The sequence below is a fragment of the Thermobia domestica genome, chromosome 16, assembly GCF_964235325.1.
Source record: "Thermobia domestica chromosome 16, izTheDome1.hap1.1, whole genome shotgun sequence".
Taxonomy (NCBI): Eukaryota; Metazoa; Arthropoda; class Insecta; order Zygentoma; family Lepismatidae; genus Thermobia; species Thermobia domestica.
The window spans coordinates 37,979,638-37,995,843 of record NC_137469.1 but is presented as its reverse complement, the minus strand read 5'-3'; the positions used below and the strand labels follow the sequence as shown (position 1 = coordinate 37,995,843).

Here is a 16,206-nt window from a genome sequence, read left to right as displayed (position 1 = left end):
TCCATCTTTCTTAGTGTGGGCATTACCAGAGGAACAAAATTCTTTGGGGACTTTACTCTTTTTGCATGTTATTTTTTAACTTTCTTATGCGCGTAAGTACATATTTTCTTATAGTGGAGATAAAATTAAAATGTATGGTGAAAACCACTACTATCCACTGTAAATTGAACCAATGCCTCCTTTGAAGGAACCTAATACTTCTATATTATTTTTACCAAAGTTGAAAGAAAGGTACTTACATTTCATAATTATGGATTGTTTGTTCTAATTTTTTCTCGAGAGATTCGTATCTATTATATTCTACAATCAGTTTAGCGTCATACGTACTCTCTAACTTTTGCACAAATTTCTCATGCATATTTCTTTCTTGCTCACGGTCATTATTCATCATAGTTATTTGATTCACATGATCATTGGCTAATTGCTGTAAAAGAAAGTCATCAAAAGAACAATTAACGTAAAATTATAATAATTCTGGAAGTATTAAAACGAAAATGAAATGAAATATCTAGATCCACACGTATGCCCTATAGGCTAATGGAAGCGGATAACTAATGAATATGAAATAATTTATGGAATGAAAATGTGGGACGAAACGGTAAAACTCAAGAAAATCCATTTTCTGTAACACTACAAATATTATAGAATAGTATGATTACAATTTTCCATTAAATAGTATTAAAAAAAAAATAGTATAACAACTTGAATAGATGAAGGAATTCTATTAGAAAGTAAAGTAACAACCAATAAAAGGTGAAAATAAGAAGTAAAATCCAGAGTAGCTCAGGCGAAGATGGCACTTGAAGAAAAACGAAAGCTTCTAACGGAACCATCAACATAAAACTGAAGAAAAGATTGGCGAAAGTATACATAGTGTTGTATACGAATATAAAGTATGAACTCTTAGAAGAGAAGGAAAAGTGGAGAACGGAAGCTTTCAAAATGTGGTGCTACAGAAGGTGTACTGAAAACTATTTCGAAAAGACAAGATAGGATGATTGGACATATGATACATGGAGGAATCAAGTTATTTGCTATGGAGAGAGCATCAGAAGAAAAGGTACTCAGAGAAAGGCCCAGATTGAAAATATGGATCAAACAAGAATTTTAGGAATAATAATAATAATAATAATAAAGATGGAGCAAAAGATTGCAATCTTGGCCAAGAGTTTCAGGAATGATCCAAAAAATGCATCAAAAGATTGCGATCTTGGCCAATAATTAGTTTTTGGATCAGAGGCCACAAAATTTTTGAACGACCTCTATATAGAGTTTTCGTATTTTTTACAGAATAAGTACATCATACTGAGTTAAGTGATAGTTTGTATTTAGCTACATTATATGTAGTTCCCCAGATATAAAGCGTACAATGAAATTTTTGATTTAAATATATTGGATCTTTTGATCCAATAATACACGATGTACGAAAGACAAATACTTGAAAATGAAATGTGTGGCTTAAGATAGGGAAGGGTGGAAAGCTGCGTCAACTCAATCGAAAGATTGTTGATTTTAGACGAGAAACATCTTTAATGTATAAAAGACAGAAGTTTATGAACGAAAAATATTTAAACAAAACAATACGATAAAAGTATTGCAGTCATCCATACCTCATTTCTTTCTTTGAGATCTTCAATTTGCTTTAAATACCCTTCATGCGTTTCTTTCATTGTTTCTGCGTGCGTGATATCTTTGATTCGTAACTGATATGCGTGCTCTGATTCCATTTCTTCGATTCTCTGATTCAAGTCTTTGATAGTGTTGACCTTGTAATTGAAATCATCGACGCTAATCAGCACTTCATTCGTATAACTAAAGTCTTTATCAAGCTTCACAGCTTTCCCTTCTGCATGAAGCAGTTTCCACTGACAAATGGTTCCATCTTCAGCGCAAGTGAATAATGTCAGGTCATCATAGGTCAACTTCATCTGAAATGACAAGAGAGGCATTCATTCATTTATTTTATTGCCCACAGAGTACTTACCGTCCATGACCGTACAATTACGGGTGACTAATTAATAAGGTGCAATCTCATTTTCTCAAACCTTTTTCAGGTGGGGACCACTTTTATTAGTCAGAATATTCTACGGACCACCCTACTCTTTCCCCTTCGAAAGCAAATTTGTCACTTTATTAGTCAGAATGTTCTACGAACCACCATACTCTCATCTCTTTCGAAAGCAAATTTATCATTTTATAAGTTAGAATGTTCTACGTACCTTCCTACTCTTATCTCTTTTGAAAGCAAATTTATCATTTTATTAGTCAAAATGTTTTACGGATCGCCCTACTCTTTGTCTCCTTTGAAAACAAATTTATCATTTTATTAGTCAGAATGTTCTACGTACCGCCCTACTCTTATCTCTTTCGAAAGTAAATTTATCATTTTATTAGTCAGAATGTTTTACGTACCACCCTACTCTTATCTCTTTCGAAAGCAAATTTATCATTTTATTAGTCAGAATGTTCTATGGACCACCCTATTTTTGTCTTCCTTGAAAGCAGATTTATCATTTTACATGAAAGCAAATTTGCATTTTATAAATCAGAATGTTCTACGGATCACTCTATTTTTGCCTCCTTCAAAAACGATATTATCATTTTATTAGTCAGAATGTTCTACGAACGATCCTACTCTTATCTCCTTCGAAAGCAAATTTATCATTTTATTAGTCAGAATATTCTACGAACCACCCCACTCTTGTCTTCTACCAAAGAGATTTACAACTTCTTTTAGCATCTACAGTCTACTTATATTGTTAAATTAGTATTACGTAAAATTCCCTTCATTTTATGTTGCTCTTAATAGAAGAAAATACATTAGCTATTAACGATTATACAATCTCTACCTTATGAAATTAGATACTCTATCAATTTATATAAAATATAGCTGTTCGAGATTCTCAACTATAGTTCTTTTATGTGCACATCACGAATTTTATTTGATCTTGGATTTTATTATCTTGGATTAATGCTCAATCTATGAGGGCCACAAGGGCAGATCTTGAGGATCACTCGTAGTCCGTGGACTACGGTTTGAGAAGCGCCGCATTAGACAAATTCAGACGTAGGGGTAGTAAAAAATGTGCCTAACTATACCTATTTTTATTTTATTTTACTTAGCTTGTCCCACCTCGTCTTCACTATATGGTATCTTACGGAGCAATTCTATTTAAGTTAACAATTATCCCACTAAGAAAACAAAACCTGAGCAGAACCAACCTTCAGCTGATCAGCTCTCTGGGTAAAGTGTTTGGGTTTTAAAGCAACGCAGCTCTTGGGTAGGTCTTTCAATGGCTTTGCGCTAGTTGTACTTTTAGAATTAGACTCTGGATTGACTTTTATTATTATTATTATTATTATTATTATTATTATTATTATTATTATTATTATTATTATTATTATTATTATTATTATTATTATTTTACTTTGTATTTTTATCGTTGTTCTGTTGACAACTTTCCTTCTCTTTGAAGAAACCTTTTAGTTGAGATTTACTTTTTTTTTCTTAAACCGAATTATTAACCTTTTTTAAAAGCAGACATTTATTTAACTAGAAAAAAAAAAAAAGATTTGCATACACAAACAAAAATTATCTCTTGTTTATATCTATTTATTTTACAAAATGTGTTGAATTGTTATTACACTTTTCTTCACGTTTCTATAATTGGATAATGGCTATAGGGTGTTTTAAAATGCTAAATTAAACCAAGATATTCCTTCATATTTATACCTATGGGCTAAGAGCCATCAAAATTTCGGAAAATTATTCACCCAACAAAAAACGGTAACAATAATAATAATAATAATAATAATAATAATAATAATAATAATAATAATAATAATAATAATAATAATAATAATAATAATAAGGCATTCTTCGCATGGGTCAGATAAAATATCTATGTAAACAAACTGAACAACGAAAAAAAAAAATCAGTCATTTTCTACTACTATTACATATCCCGGTAAACGCCCCCTGAGACCCCCTGGTTCGAATTTTTTTAAAAAAAAAAGCCTCTGGCCCCCAGCCGATGGGGCTGTATTTGGAAATCACCATTCACCCTGTGGGAGTATCACCATTCATTCCAGCGACTGCGAAAACTATGGATTTGATACTAATATCGGTCATTTTGGATTATTTTTACGTCTCGGCAACTCCCCCCTCCCTCATACAATGGTAGCTGAATTTGCAAGTCATTGCTAATGGAAGTGTCACCATTGATCTCAGTGACCGCGAAAACTATGGATTTGACATTAATATCGGTCATTTTGGATTATTTTTACATGTCTCGGTATCCCCCCCCCCCGTGACTTCCGGCCCGCAGCCGAATGGGTGAATTTGGAAGTTAATGCAATCGGATTTTCACCATTGTTCTCAGCGACAGCGAGAACTATGAATTCGACACTAATATCGGTCATTTACTAGTACTTTCACATGTCCCGGTAAACGTCTCCCCTGACACCCCCGTGGTTCGAATTTTGAAAAAAAAAAGTCTTGATCTGCGGCCTGGACCAAGGTACCCGTGACCAAAATTTGGTAACTCTCGGTTCATTCGTCTGGTCCCCAGGCTGCACACAGACAGACAGACACACAAACACTTTATTTTATTTATATTAGATTATTATTATTATTATTATTATTGTTACTTTGCAATAGAACGTTTATGTAATCTTATTCCTTTCTTTCTGTTTGCTATTACAGAGATATATTATTATTATATTTTATTCTTTTCAGTGGAGATAGAATAATAATAATAAATCGTATCACAAATAAGTATGATAATGAAAAGCCAATTAGAGAAAAGGTAATGACAATAATATTTTTAAAAACAGGTATTTACTTCAACGTTCAACAGATTGCATAAGCCATAGCTGGTTTAAATATATCCATATGGAGCTTTATATTGAGTGATGAATTCGTAATGGTGTTAAGAAGGGAAAGAACTTGAATTACACAATTTATGAAATAAATCATCTTTTTTTATGATAAAAGCAAAATAAGAAATGAACATTTTTGTGAAATTTAAACTAATTCCTATTGTAGCTAAATGATGCTAAGATTCAGTTCTTTTTCTATTTTTCCAGGACGTTTTAAACAACAGTACTTTTTTTTTTCGCAACTTGAACTGAACATAGGAGATAATAGCAATATGACTAAACGATGTTTCTGGGCTAATCCTATGAAATAATACGAATAAGAAGATTGAAGGGTAGAAGATAGAGTACCACTAAAGTCCCGCGTTTCTGCTAGTGATCTAGTCTTCGGAAAGTAAACTCGGATGTTCTATGTCGAAAACCTATTGAATGCCTTTCTTTATACATGGAATAAAATGTCAAAGTGCACATGGCCTCTTTGTCGTCAATTCTACAGCTAATCTCAAGTAAAAAGATTTTAGTACATAGCAGTTTATTTTCATTAGAACTTGACAAACACCTAAAAGGAAACTTTGAATTTTCGAAGAGACATTCATCATTGAGCATTAACTGTATTCGAGACCAAAAGAGAGGTGTTATGTCTTGAAAGACAATAATATATTATTTTCTGTTACAAAAGTAGTTCACTTTGATAATTGTGATCATAGATACATCATATTTTGCGATTCAACGTTTCGTTTGTAATGAATTTCTAGGATTTTTTGTAGCAAACTGCGATGCGATACTGCTTAACTAAAACGCTGATATATTTCTATATGAACAACTAATGACTGCTTAATACTAGAACTTAAAATCTTTATATTTTATTATAATGCATACTCACTTTAGTAATAGCGTTGCTTTGCATGTGAAATTCCGTCCATTCTCCAGGAACTGTCAGAGGGAATTTGAAAGATAATACTGTACCGTTACTACTTCCACCAAAGAGCATTAAGCCAGACCTTGATATAACCAGAGAGGTCAGAATCATGTGGCATTCTACTAAACGTTGCACCTGAAATATTCAATAAAAGTTAAGTCAAAGAGCCTAAACCCTGGAAAACTTTAGATAGCCCTTATAGATAAAATTAAATGTCGACAAAAAAAATTAGATTACAGATAAAGGATGAAAAAAAAAAACTCTATACGCATTTGCTACCAAATATCTGCTTTTCCGTTAAGAATTTTGCTTGTATATATTTGCAGATATATGTATGTGATCGCTTCTTTTCTCTAAAGTAACAATAAAAGTACCAATAATGTTGAACCAGTTCCTGTTAAGCATGTCCATGCCAACACTTTTTCTCCTCAATGAAAAAAAAAAAAAATGTAGAAGATACTTCATTCCCCATCCCCTTTTCTCAGAGTTCGTTAGGAATTAGGAATTAGATTTCTGGGCTTTAGGCTCTATGGCCATTTAGCCCGTCATGTATGGGGGATGACGTCTCTCGGCGAGCACACTATCCAAGAAAAGGGAAGGAAGAAAGAACTGGAGAAGGAAGGAAGGAAGCGGCCTGGGACCATTATATGAGGTACCATTTCGGCATTTGCCTGGTGTGAATGAGGAAAAATCAGTAAAAACCTCATTCAAGATGGCTGGCCTGAAAAAAGCTCTTACACTTCTTCGACCGAGTGTCCCCACTGGGAACTGAACCCGCCAGAGTTCGTTAAAGGCAACAGCTAAGTTTCCAAAATGTTTCCTCGGATCAAACTACGAGATTGCTTGAAATAGTGATTATACTATATTAAATTCAGTGGCGGATCTTAAGGGAAGTCACGTCGATAAAAATTAACATTTTATCTCTACAAGCTAAAGAAATAAGTACACATTTTGTCGCGATCTCACACCATGGCAGCAGTGACAGCGATCTCACACCATGCAGCTGGCAAACAATGCAAAAAACGATTCAACCTCACTTCCGTTAAAACCACTAACTGCCGCTTTAGCGAGTTTTTACTACATTATAAAATATAAACGTTGAACACTATTGCGCTATGTTCAATACATGAAGAATGACCTAATGAGGTTTCTATAATGGAGTGCATAGATGCACTGTTCGGAGAAATACAGTTTCTTAGGTTGGGTTTGGGTGTTGTCTTGTAAAACTGGCAAATCCCGCTGATGGTAGCAACCTCTTTAAAATGTTAGTAGTAAAGGTATGGAAATCTATACAGGATGTTTCAAAACAACACCGACAACGTTTGGGAGGTGATTCCTGACACCAAGATAAGACAAAAAGTATAGAACAACCTGGGTGCAAAAATGCTTCCTTTCGGAGTTATAGGCTGCCGAAAACATGAAAAAAATGAACTTTGAAGGTCCATAGTGTAATGTAAATTCAACTCATTAATGTATATTAAAACCTTTTAAAATTAAAAAATAAAAGAAACAAACAAGCTGAGGTTCCGTGAACGCACTTGCAAGGAAGTGAAATCTAAAAATGAAAGTGAAAATGTCAAAATACAAAAACAAAATAAGGCACTTATACAGGTGAAAAGCCAAAAGCAGGATATTTAAACTAAACAAATGGTAAACAAAGGGTCAGTTATTTGTTAGTCTACCACTAGAATTGGAACCTTGGCAGTATGGACCTCAGCCTATACCATCAAACCTTCCTATAAGTACTTCATTAACTATGCTAAGAAGCAACACATAAGAAGTTCGTGCATGGATGTCTTCCTCCAAGACAGGCGTAAATTGTTAAAATTTATAACTTCTATATTTATTATTTTCTAACCTTTCTCTATGTAACTTGTTTCAATAATAATCAAGATGCATCTGAAGTAGTATTGTCTTTCTACCGAGAATGAACAATAAGCAATATCCTATAATCATTGATACAAATTAGAAACCAATCTCTATATTTTAAAGTTACGAAACAATAGCCCCAAAATTATGGTACCTACCGTAGTCGAGTCAAGACTTCACTTAGAAACTAATATGTGCACTATCCAAAAATACAGGTTTCAGTATCCTAAGGTGCTCACGCAACAATTTTTATGGAAGGAATTTCGCTACGGGCATTTAGTACTCAACAACTACCTCTATAAAAATTGTTGCAGAAGTACCGCAGGATTCTGAAACTTGGATATTTGGATAGGGCACATAATAGTTTCTAAGTGAAGTCTTGACCCGCATGCGGTAGGTGTCAGATTTGGAGCTATGGGCCTTTAAAATTCATTTTTTCATGTTTTCGCAGCCTATACCTCCGAAAGGAAGCATTTGTGCACCCAAGTTGGTCTATACTTTTTGTCTTATATTGGTGTCAGGAATCACCTCCCAAACATTGTCGGTGTTGTTTTGAAACACACTGTATATGAATGTGAGACAATTATCGGATATACTCAGTCCCAACAACGCTGAAATTCACTATGCGCTATTACTTCCTTGAGAATAGGATCAACACATAATTTTCACGACTCACAGTCTCCTGTAAGTATTTTCAATTAAATGTAATGGAAAACGTAATGAGTTAATTAAATACTTTAGGCTTACCGATACTCCAAAAAAAAAAAAAAAAAAAAAAAAAAAAAAAAAAAAAAAAAAAAAAACAGTTTGAAAAACAATACTAAATTGGCAATTCTGAATGTGTTATCGTTCGTTTGGTTTTCTACCCAGTAACGCTTTACAATTCACAAAAACAATATTGTTTCCGCGTGTTTTCCATGTTTTATTAAAAGTTGTTTGGCGACGAACGGTCTGGAAAAACACCCGGCTGGTCTTTTAACTAAAAAGTACATTATTCGTTACAAAAAGCAAAAAAGAAAATTAACTATTTCAGAATATTTTCACTTTTGAGATTCTCACTGACATTGGAAAATGTTACGAAGAAATAAATGCTAGTTAAAATGCGTTGTACACTAGGGCAAATGTGTCATGGAACCGTAGATCGACTACAGTCAAGGAAGAGTATATTAAAAAAATAATAAAAAAATGAATAACTAAATCAACATTTTGTAGGTCATTCCGAGAACTTTTTCACACTACCCTCGCATATTGTCTTCAAGCCTTGAATGGTACATCGACTTCGAAATTTTTCATTAGTTTATCACAGGCTTCACTGTACTTTATGTGCGTTACTAGCATCGTCGTAGATTTGGAAAATTCAAGATTGGTAATAAAACCCAAGCTGACCAAACCTTTTAATTGGTCCTAAAAAGTAAATTTTTAATTAGATGTCGCTACTTTCTCTTTTTGCGCACCTGTTTATAACCTGTTATAAAAGTTTTAAGAACTAAACTCTTAAGTAGATGTTTGTCACTTACATTTTCTGCTCACTATTGTCTACCTGCCTTTCTCCAGTGTACATCTGTCCTAATAGCTCGTATTAATACTTTTAATTCTTTCTTTCTACTTCGTCTATCATCTTTTCCCATAATTAAATAGCCGAAACTGTAAATATACTCTTAAACTATATATACTGCTATGGTCAGTTGGAGTTTTATTAGCATTGTCGTAGAATATTCAACTTAATGAGGTATGACAATAATGCTTACCTGTGATTCTGAAATCTCCTTTAACAATTCATCTATACCAACTGCAAACACACTTTTTCCATCTGCAGCTACTTGCACAGCATTGTATGAACACATCTTTATCACGCATTCACTTACGCGTTTCCCAGTAACAATTTCCCATTCATAAACAGCACCCTCTTGTCCACATGATATTAGCTTGCTATCATCCCACGACCAACATATATATCGCACCTGAAATATTTAATAAAATGAACATATGTTGAATGCTATATATTAAAAAAAAGAAAAAAGTGAAATAAATTATGAAAAAGATACAGTATTAAAGCTTCTGTTTATCCAGCTGGTTAGCGCATGGTCTCCTTGAGTGTGCACGGAAGAATTAAATTTTCGGTGATGATCATGAGGAAATTTTTACTTAAACTAAAGAAGTAGTAGACTGGACAAGATAGCTATAATAATGGAATTGTAGTCAATGCTCTGACCACGCATCGCATAGCTGAATATACACCATCTGACTAGCCAGAACCTTTCATACGCTCAAAAGACTAAAGTCTACTTATTGCTAAGAATTGATATAATTGAATAATTTCACTATTTTCATCAAATGTCATTACACTTCTAACAATTTCACCAATTTACTCTTCTTTAAATATACTACGTTTCAAAACACTCCATCAAATTTCACATGAGTTTATCGCTACATTCATTGAACCACATATTAACTTGGTATGCACCGAATTAAAAAGGAAATAGTAGTTTTCAAAAATCCATTGACATTCATGCTCTACAGGTACTCTTCACGAGAAACCGATACGGAAGTAACAGAACGTTTGGTATGCAGGAAAAAAGAAAACATAAATGAAGCGTGTTTTTACGTCCCACGAAAATGTTATTTACGCTACAGGAGGCAGATGATTAATGAACGCGAATAATAAACATGGAAGAGCTGGTGGAATGACAATGTAGGAAGAAACCAGTGAATCCCGAGAAAGTCACAGACCAGAGGTAAGCCCTTTACCACTAACTATTATATTTTCTTTTATGTGCTGCGGATTCCTAAATGTACATTTACGTTAATATGTACTGATAGGTTGTGAATTGAATCTACCGGCTGATTAGAGCACTTATAGATCAACTGTTCAACAATATAGTATTGTGAAAAGAAGAAAACATAAAGAAAGACCGTGGATACCTCAAGATGTAAACTCGAAAAAACTTTCCAACGTACGAGACAACAAATTACAAAGAATCAGCCCGCTGCAACTGAAAAAAAAAAAAAAAATACTTATGGCCATTTAGCATGTTTTGAGACGTCGACTGTGTATGAATTAATAGAGGCTGCAATGGTTTCTGTTACTTCTCTGTAAAATGTCAAATTTCGTAAGAGTGAAAGCACATACATATTACTTAAAACTATCTGAATTGTAAATGTAGTCGTCTTCCAAATTGCCCAACACTTTATACTCTAAGTAGTAGGCCTATTTTACAGACATAACACTTTCAGGTTTGGTATTGTCTTATTTATTATTACTCGTTCATTTTTTTGTCTTTCACACAATATATTTTCTTAAAACAATCAGTAGTATTTCACCTTAATCTAATTCTAACTATCTGATTGTCTTAGGTCTTGAAATATATAGAATTCACAATTTTATCTAAACTGTATCATAAATAATTTCTTGTTTCCATAAATTATATCTTAGCGACACCTTGAGTTGCATGCAGATGGTGATCAGAAAAATGGAAACACCTGTAGTTGGCAACACGTCAGATGAATGGGTTGGCAGTAGTGTCGTGGCGCTCGCAGCGCCGGACCGCTGGTGGTGGTGTGTTAGGTCGGTCTCCATACTACGTCAGGCGCAGTGGAACAGCAGTGTGCAGTGGCTGCAGCAGACGCAGGTAGTGTAAAATAGGAGACCTCTCAGATTTTCAAAGAGGGCAAATTGTTGGTGCGCGATTATGTGGAGTGAGTGTGATGGCAGTGGCTACTGTGTTAGGTGTGTCGCGTGGGACAGTGTCGAAGGTGATGACCTACACAACACACGGGAAAACCACATCGGGGAAGCGGAACAGTGGGCGCAAGAAAATCATGAGTGACAGGTCACGCCGGGTATTAAAGCGCATTGTCACGCATAACCGTCGTGCCACTGCGGAGCAAGTGACGGAGGAACTCAATCAGCACCTCCCCCACCCTGTTTCGACAATCACAGTCTGCCAAGAATTACATGACATGAACTTACGGGGTCGTGTTGCACGGGCCAAACCGCTCATCAGAGACCATAACGCTTTCGCATGCCGCAAATGGTGCCGCGACCATGCAACTTGGACCGTTGAGGACTGGAAACGTGTGATATGGTCGGATGAGTCATCCTTCACCCTATTCCCAACCAAGGGCCGTGTTTATGTGTGGAGAACGCCCAAAGAAGCTTATGATTTGCAGTGTTTCCGCCCAACTGTGAAACATGGCGGCGGCTCGGTGATGCTGTGGGCCGCCATATCATGGTTTTCATTTGGTCCTGTGGTCACACCTAGCGGACGAATCACTGCCAACGATCACTGTCGCAATTTTAGGAGACCACTTGCATCCTGTGGTCCGGATGTTGTAGCGTGAATTATCGTCAGAAAAAAAAAATGTAAATGTTTTTGGAAAGATATTGTAATCCATGTATGTGACGGTAAATGCTCGCTTTGATTAAGTGATTCGCGTTTTTAACGCTAGGGTGAGCTGAGTCTAAGTCTTGACTGCGATGTCACCGTTTGACCTGACATCTAGTGGCCGAATCAAAAACCTGTTCAACTGAACGTGTTTGCGTCAGTTCTTGGACAGGTGGGGGATAGAATCTCAAAAATACACTGTATTTGCTACACCAACTAGACTCTTAGCTTTCAAAACTATGCCAATGGGTTTTTGTCATTCCGGATTTGCATTAACTAGAGTTTTAAATAAAATATTTAAAGACTTAATTGGTGAACATTTAGATCTGTTTGTTGACGACATTTGTATACACACCAATGACGTAGAAACACATAAGGAAATTTTAGAAAAGGTGTTTGCTCGATTAAAAGAATGGGGAATAACAATCTCTCCTAGAAAAACCTTTTTGTTTAAAAGAAAAATAAAATATTTAGGATACGAGTTTGAAGGTGGAAATATGAAAATCGATCCAGATAGAGTTGAAATTATAAAGAATCTACCTAAGCCTCGTAATAGGAGAGCATTAGCAAGGTTGATAGGTTTTGTATCATATTATTTAAAATTTTTACCAGGTTATTCAGAATATTTAGCACCTTTGTACAAGTTGAAATCTGAAAAGGTCCCTTTTCGGTGGGGAAAGGAAGAAGATGATTTGTTAAATAAAATTAAAGAGACAATAGTAGATCATATTGTCCTGAAAATACCAGATTTTAGAGAGCCATTTGTTATACACTGTGATAGTAGTTGTAAAAATTATAGTGCTATTTTATCACAGTATGATGATACAGGTAAACTTCGACCCGTATATTTTTGGTCTAAGGCGATTCCAGAGAGTGAATGGTCAAAGAATATATTCGAATTGGAGGCTCGTGCTCTTTGTTTAGCACTTTCGAAATTTGATATGTATCTGTTTAAAAAATTTACTGTTTTCTCAGATAATTCCAGCCTAACTTGGATATTGCGTAACCACAAGCGTCAGCGCAAATATGGGTATCTGATCGAGCGTATCAGTAAGTATAAGTTTGATGTAGTTTATCTGCGCTCACGCCGTAACCATCTTGCAGATTATTTAAGCCGTATTTATCAATATACGGAGTTTACTTCTCCATCTGAGGAAATTGTAGAAATTGGTGAGTTTGAAGGCAAAGAGGTACATGTATCGTATTTTAATTTATGGGAGGAGCCTTTATTAAATGAACCTTTGCATAAATATCAACGCGAAGATACGGAGTTGAAAGAAATTATAAATAAAATAGAAAGTGGTGAAAATGTAAGAAATTATAGTCTTAAAAATAATATTTTGTTAAAGAAAACCAATGGTAGAGTGAATGGTGGTCAAAGAGCAGTAGTACCAAAATCAATGGTAAATACAGTTATAAAATATCATAATGATGAAGTCGTAGGGGGCGGTCACAGTGGGATTTCCCGCACGATAGCTAAGATAGCATCTAAATTTACTTGGAAAAATATGTTCGATGAAATTAGGAACTATATACGCCAATGTATTGTCTGTCAAAAATCGAATGATAGGAACACTCTTAAATACGGAGAGTATTATTCCAGGAAAGTAATTTATCCATGTCACACTTATTACTTAGATACTTTAGGACCTTTGCCTAGCAGTAAGGGATTTAAATATATCCTAGTTTTGGTAGATGCTGCTAGTAGATTTGTTGTAATGGAACCTTTGAGAACCTTAAGTTCACGTCTTATATGTGACAAATTAGAAAAGATCTTCATGTTTTATGGGTTATGTAATAAGCTGGTTCATGATCAAGGATCATATTTTATGTCTACGACCTTTAAGAACTTTCTTTTTAGTAGGGGTATTCAAAATGTTACTACATCTAGCTACTCTCCTAGTTCTAACTTAGTTGAAAGACAGAATAAGGTAATTCGTCTAATATTAAGATCTTACATTCATCAAAATCAAACGAAATGGGTTGATTTCATAAGACAAGTTCAATACACCATGAACGTCAGTATAAATTCAGAAACGAAGAAGACACCTTCTGAAATTTTCTTAGGGCGTAAAATGTTCAACCCAATGGATGTAATTTGGCTGTTAGACTTAGGTATAGTAGAGTCCTCTACAAATAAAGAAGAGATCAGCAAAACAATCATGACTAATATAGAAAAGGCGTGGCTCCGAAAAGAAAAGCTTTATAACAAAAAGAGAGTTCCTTGTACTCTTCAAGTAGGGGAACTGGTTCTCGTAAAAAGGATTATGAAGGCCTCTTTGGATAAAAAGTTCAATCCAAAGTTTGCATTGCAATATTCTGGCCCATTCCGTATTTTGAATTATCCGACAAAGAATACAGTTTGGTTAGAATCTGTTGAAGATCCCACTAAGAAATTAAAAAGACATGTAATGTATATAAAAAAGTATTACCCTCCCCGAACTTCAGATGATACAGTAAATGAAAATCAAGGTTAAAAATATAAAAGGAGTAAATTCAGTCTATTTAGAGAACCTATGTAAATAGTGTATATATTTATGTGTATGTTTATTTTGTAAGAATACTGTTCGTTGTGTTTGTATCCTGCAGGAATGTATTGTGATCGAGATGTGTATTGTCCACAACGCTTGTCATATTGTCAGTCCTGTTGTCAATGTTGTCATCCAACTGGTGCAAGGAGCAATTCCAGAGATCAACCTTAAAGATCCTGTCATTGAGTGCAGTTCAATGTCTCGACTAAGAAGAATATGTATGTATATAACTAATCCAGGCCTGGGAAACCAACAAGTAAGAGATCTATTCTTTTCTTATCGAGTGACATTGGAAATATGAACTTTACAAAATTGCAACTCAAATTCACTATCTGGAAAATCTTTATTAAAAAATTTTTAAATGCGGGAGGCACTTTATTATGTAGCGTGAATTTTCGTCAGAAAAAAAAAATGTAAATGTTTTTGGAAAGATATTGTAATCCATGTATGTGACGGTAAATGCTCGCTTTGATTAAGTGATTCGCGTTTTTAACGCTAGGGTGAGCTGAGTCTAAGTCTTGACTGCGATGTCACCGTTTGACCTGACATCTAGTGGCCGAATCAAAAACCTGTTCAACTGAACGTGTTTGCGTCAGTTCTTGGACAGGTGAGGGAAAGGATATACGCATATTCCTTTCAATCCATTAGATTACACGTAAAATGAGTTAAATAGAATAAGTATGAGTAAGATTTAAGTTTGCTATATTCACTGTCTTGGGAGGCTATTTAATTAGGCTAATGTTTTCTAAATTTAAACCTTTTCTTTTTCTCCTTCGATCAGTGGATATTAGTAATATTTTTTGGGAAATTAAATTTAGAAATTAATAATGGTATTTTTTGGCTACTTAACTAGAAATTGCTAAAACGTAGTAGTGAATGACTTTCGGTATATCTTTATATTTTGTAGTGCTTATTTATATTTCTTCGTGTTTGTTAATTAGATTCCATTTGGTACGTACTAAAAATCATTTAATCAATTCGTGCACTTACTGCAATATTCATTTTTCTTGTGTGTTGAAATTGCGTAAAGATTTTTGCTCCTTTAAAAACCAGTTATATAGAGCTTTCAAAGTTTGCTCCTTCAGAGCCAGAAATATTAAGCTTTAAATGAATTATTTTATTTGTTTGTTGTTTGGCTTTACATTATTCGTTATATACAAAGATATTCATACTAATAGTTGTTGTTGAAAATTTATTTTTGAAAAAAAAAAAAAAAAAAAAAGTTAAAAATGAAAGTTTACTAGCATGTATTTCATGGAGTCTTAATGAAACGAACCGAGGTCCCTATGTATGCGGTGCATTTCGCTACAATGTTGTTCCCGGACAATGACGCCATCTTTCACGATGATAATGCACCCATTCACACAGCTGGCGTTGTTGCAGCGTGGTTTGAGGAACATCGGGATGAAGTTCAACACCTCCCCTGGCCCGCCCAATCCCCAGATCTCAACATAATTGAACGTCTGTGGTCCGTCTTGGAAACACGACTCCGGCGACGATTTCCACCTCCATCCTCTCTCACAGAACTGGCCGATGCCCTGCACGAGGAATGGTGTAAAATTCCACTTGCTACCATTCACGACCTCTATGCCTCCATCCCACGTCGCATCAAGGCTGTTCTGAA

The 16,206-nt window shown here is 34.8% G+C and overlaps 1 protein-coding gene across 5 annotated transcripts in view; it reads right to left on the bottom strand.

Annotated features, from left to right (window-relative positions):
• Positions 1-16,206, bottom strand: part of tous (testes of unusual size) — a 92,607-nt gene that overhangs the window by 44,846 nt on the left and 31,555 nt on the right. For all 5 annotated transcript variants that reach the window (XM_081742346.1, XM_081742343.1, XM_081742347.1 and 2 more), the window contains 4 exons: positions 9,415-9,627; positions 5,762-5,932; positions 1,611-1,928; positions 240-424 (listed from right to left, as the gene is read on the bottom strand). In XM_081742346.1, coding sequence (XP_081598472.1) covers positions 240-424; positions 1,611-1,928; positions 5,762-5,932; positions 9,415-9,627 — 887 coding nt within the window. The remainder of the gene's footprint in view (positions 1-239; positions 425-1,610; positions 1,929-5,761; positions 5,933-9,414; positions 9,628-16,206) is intronic.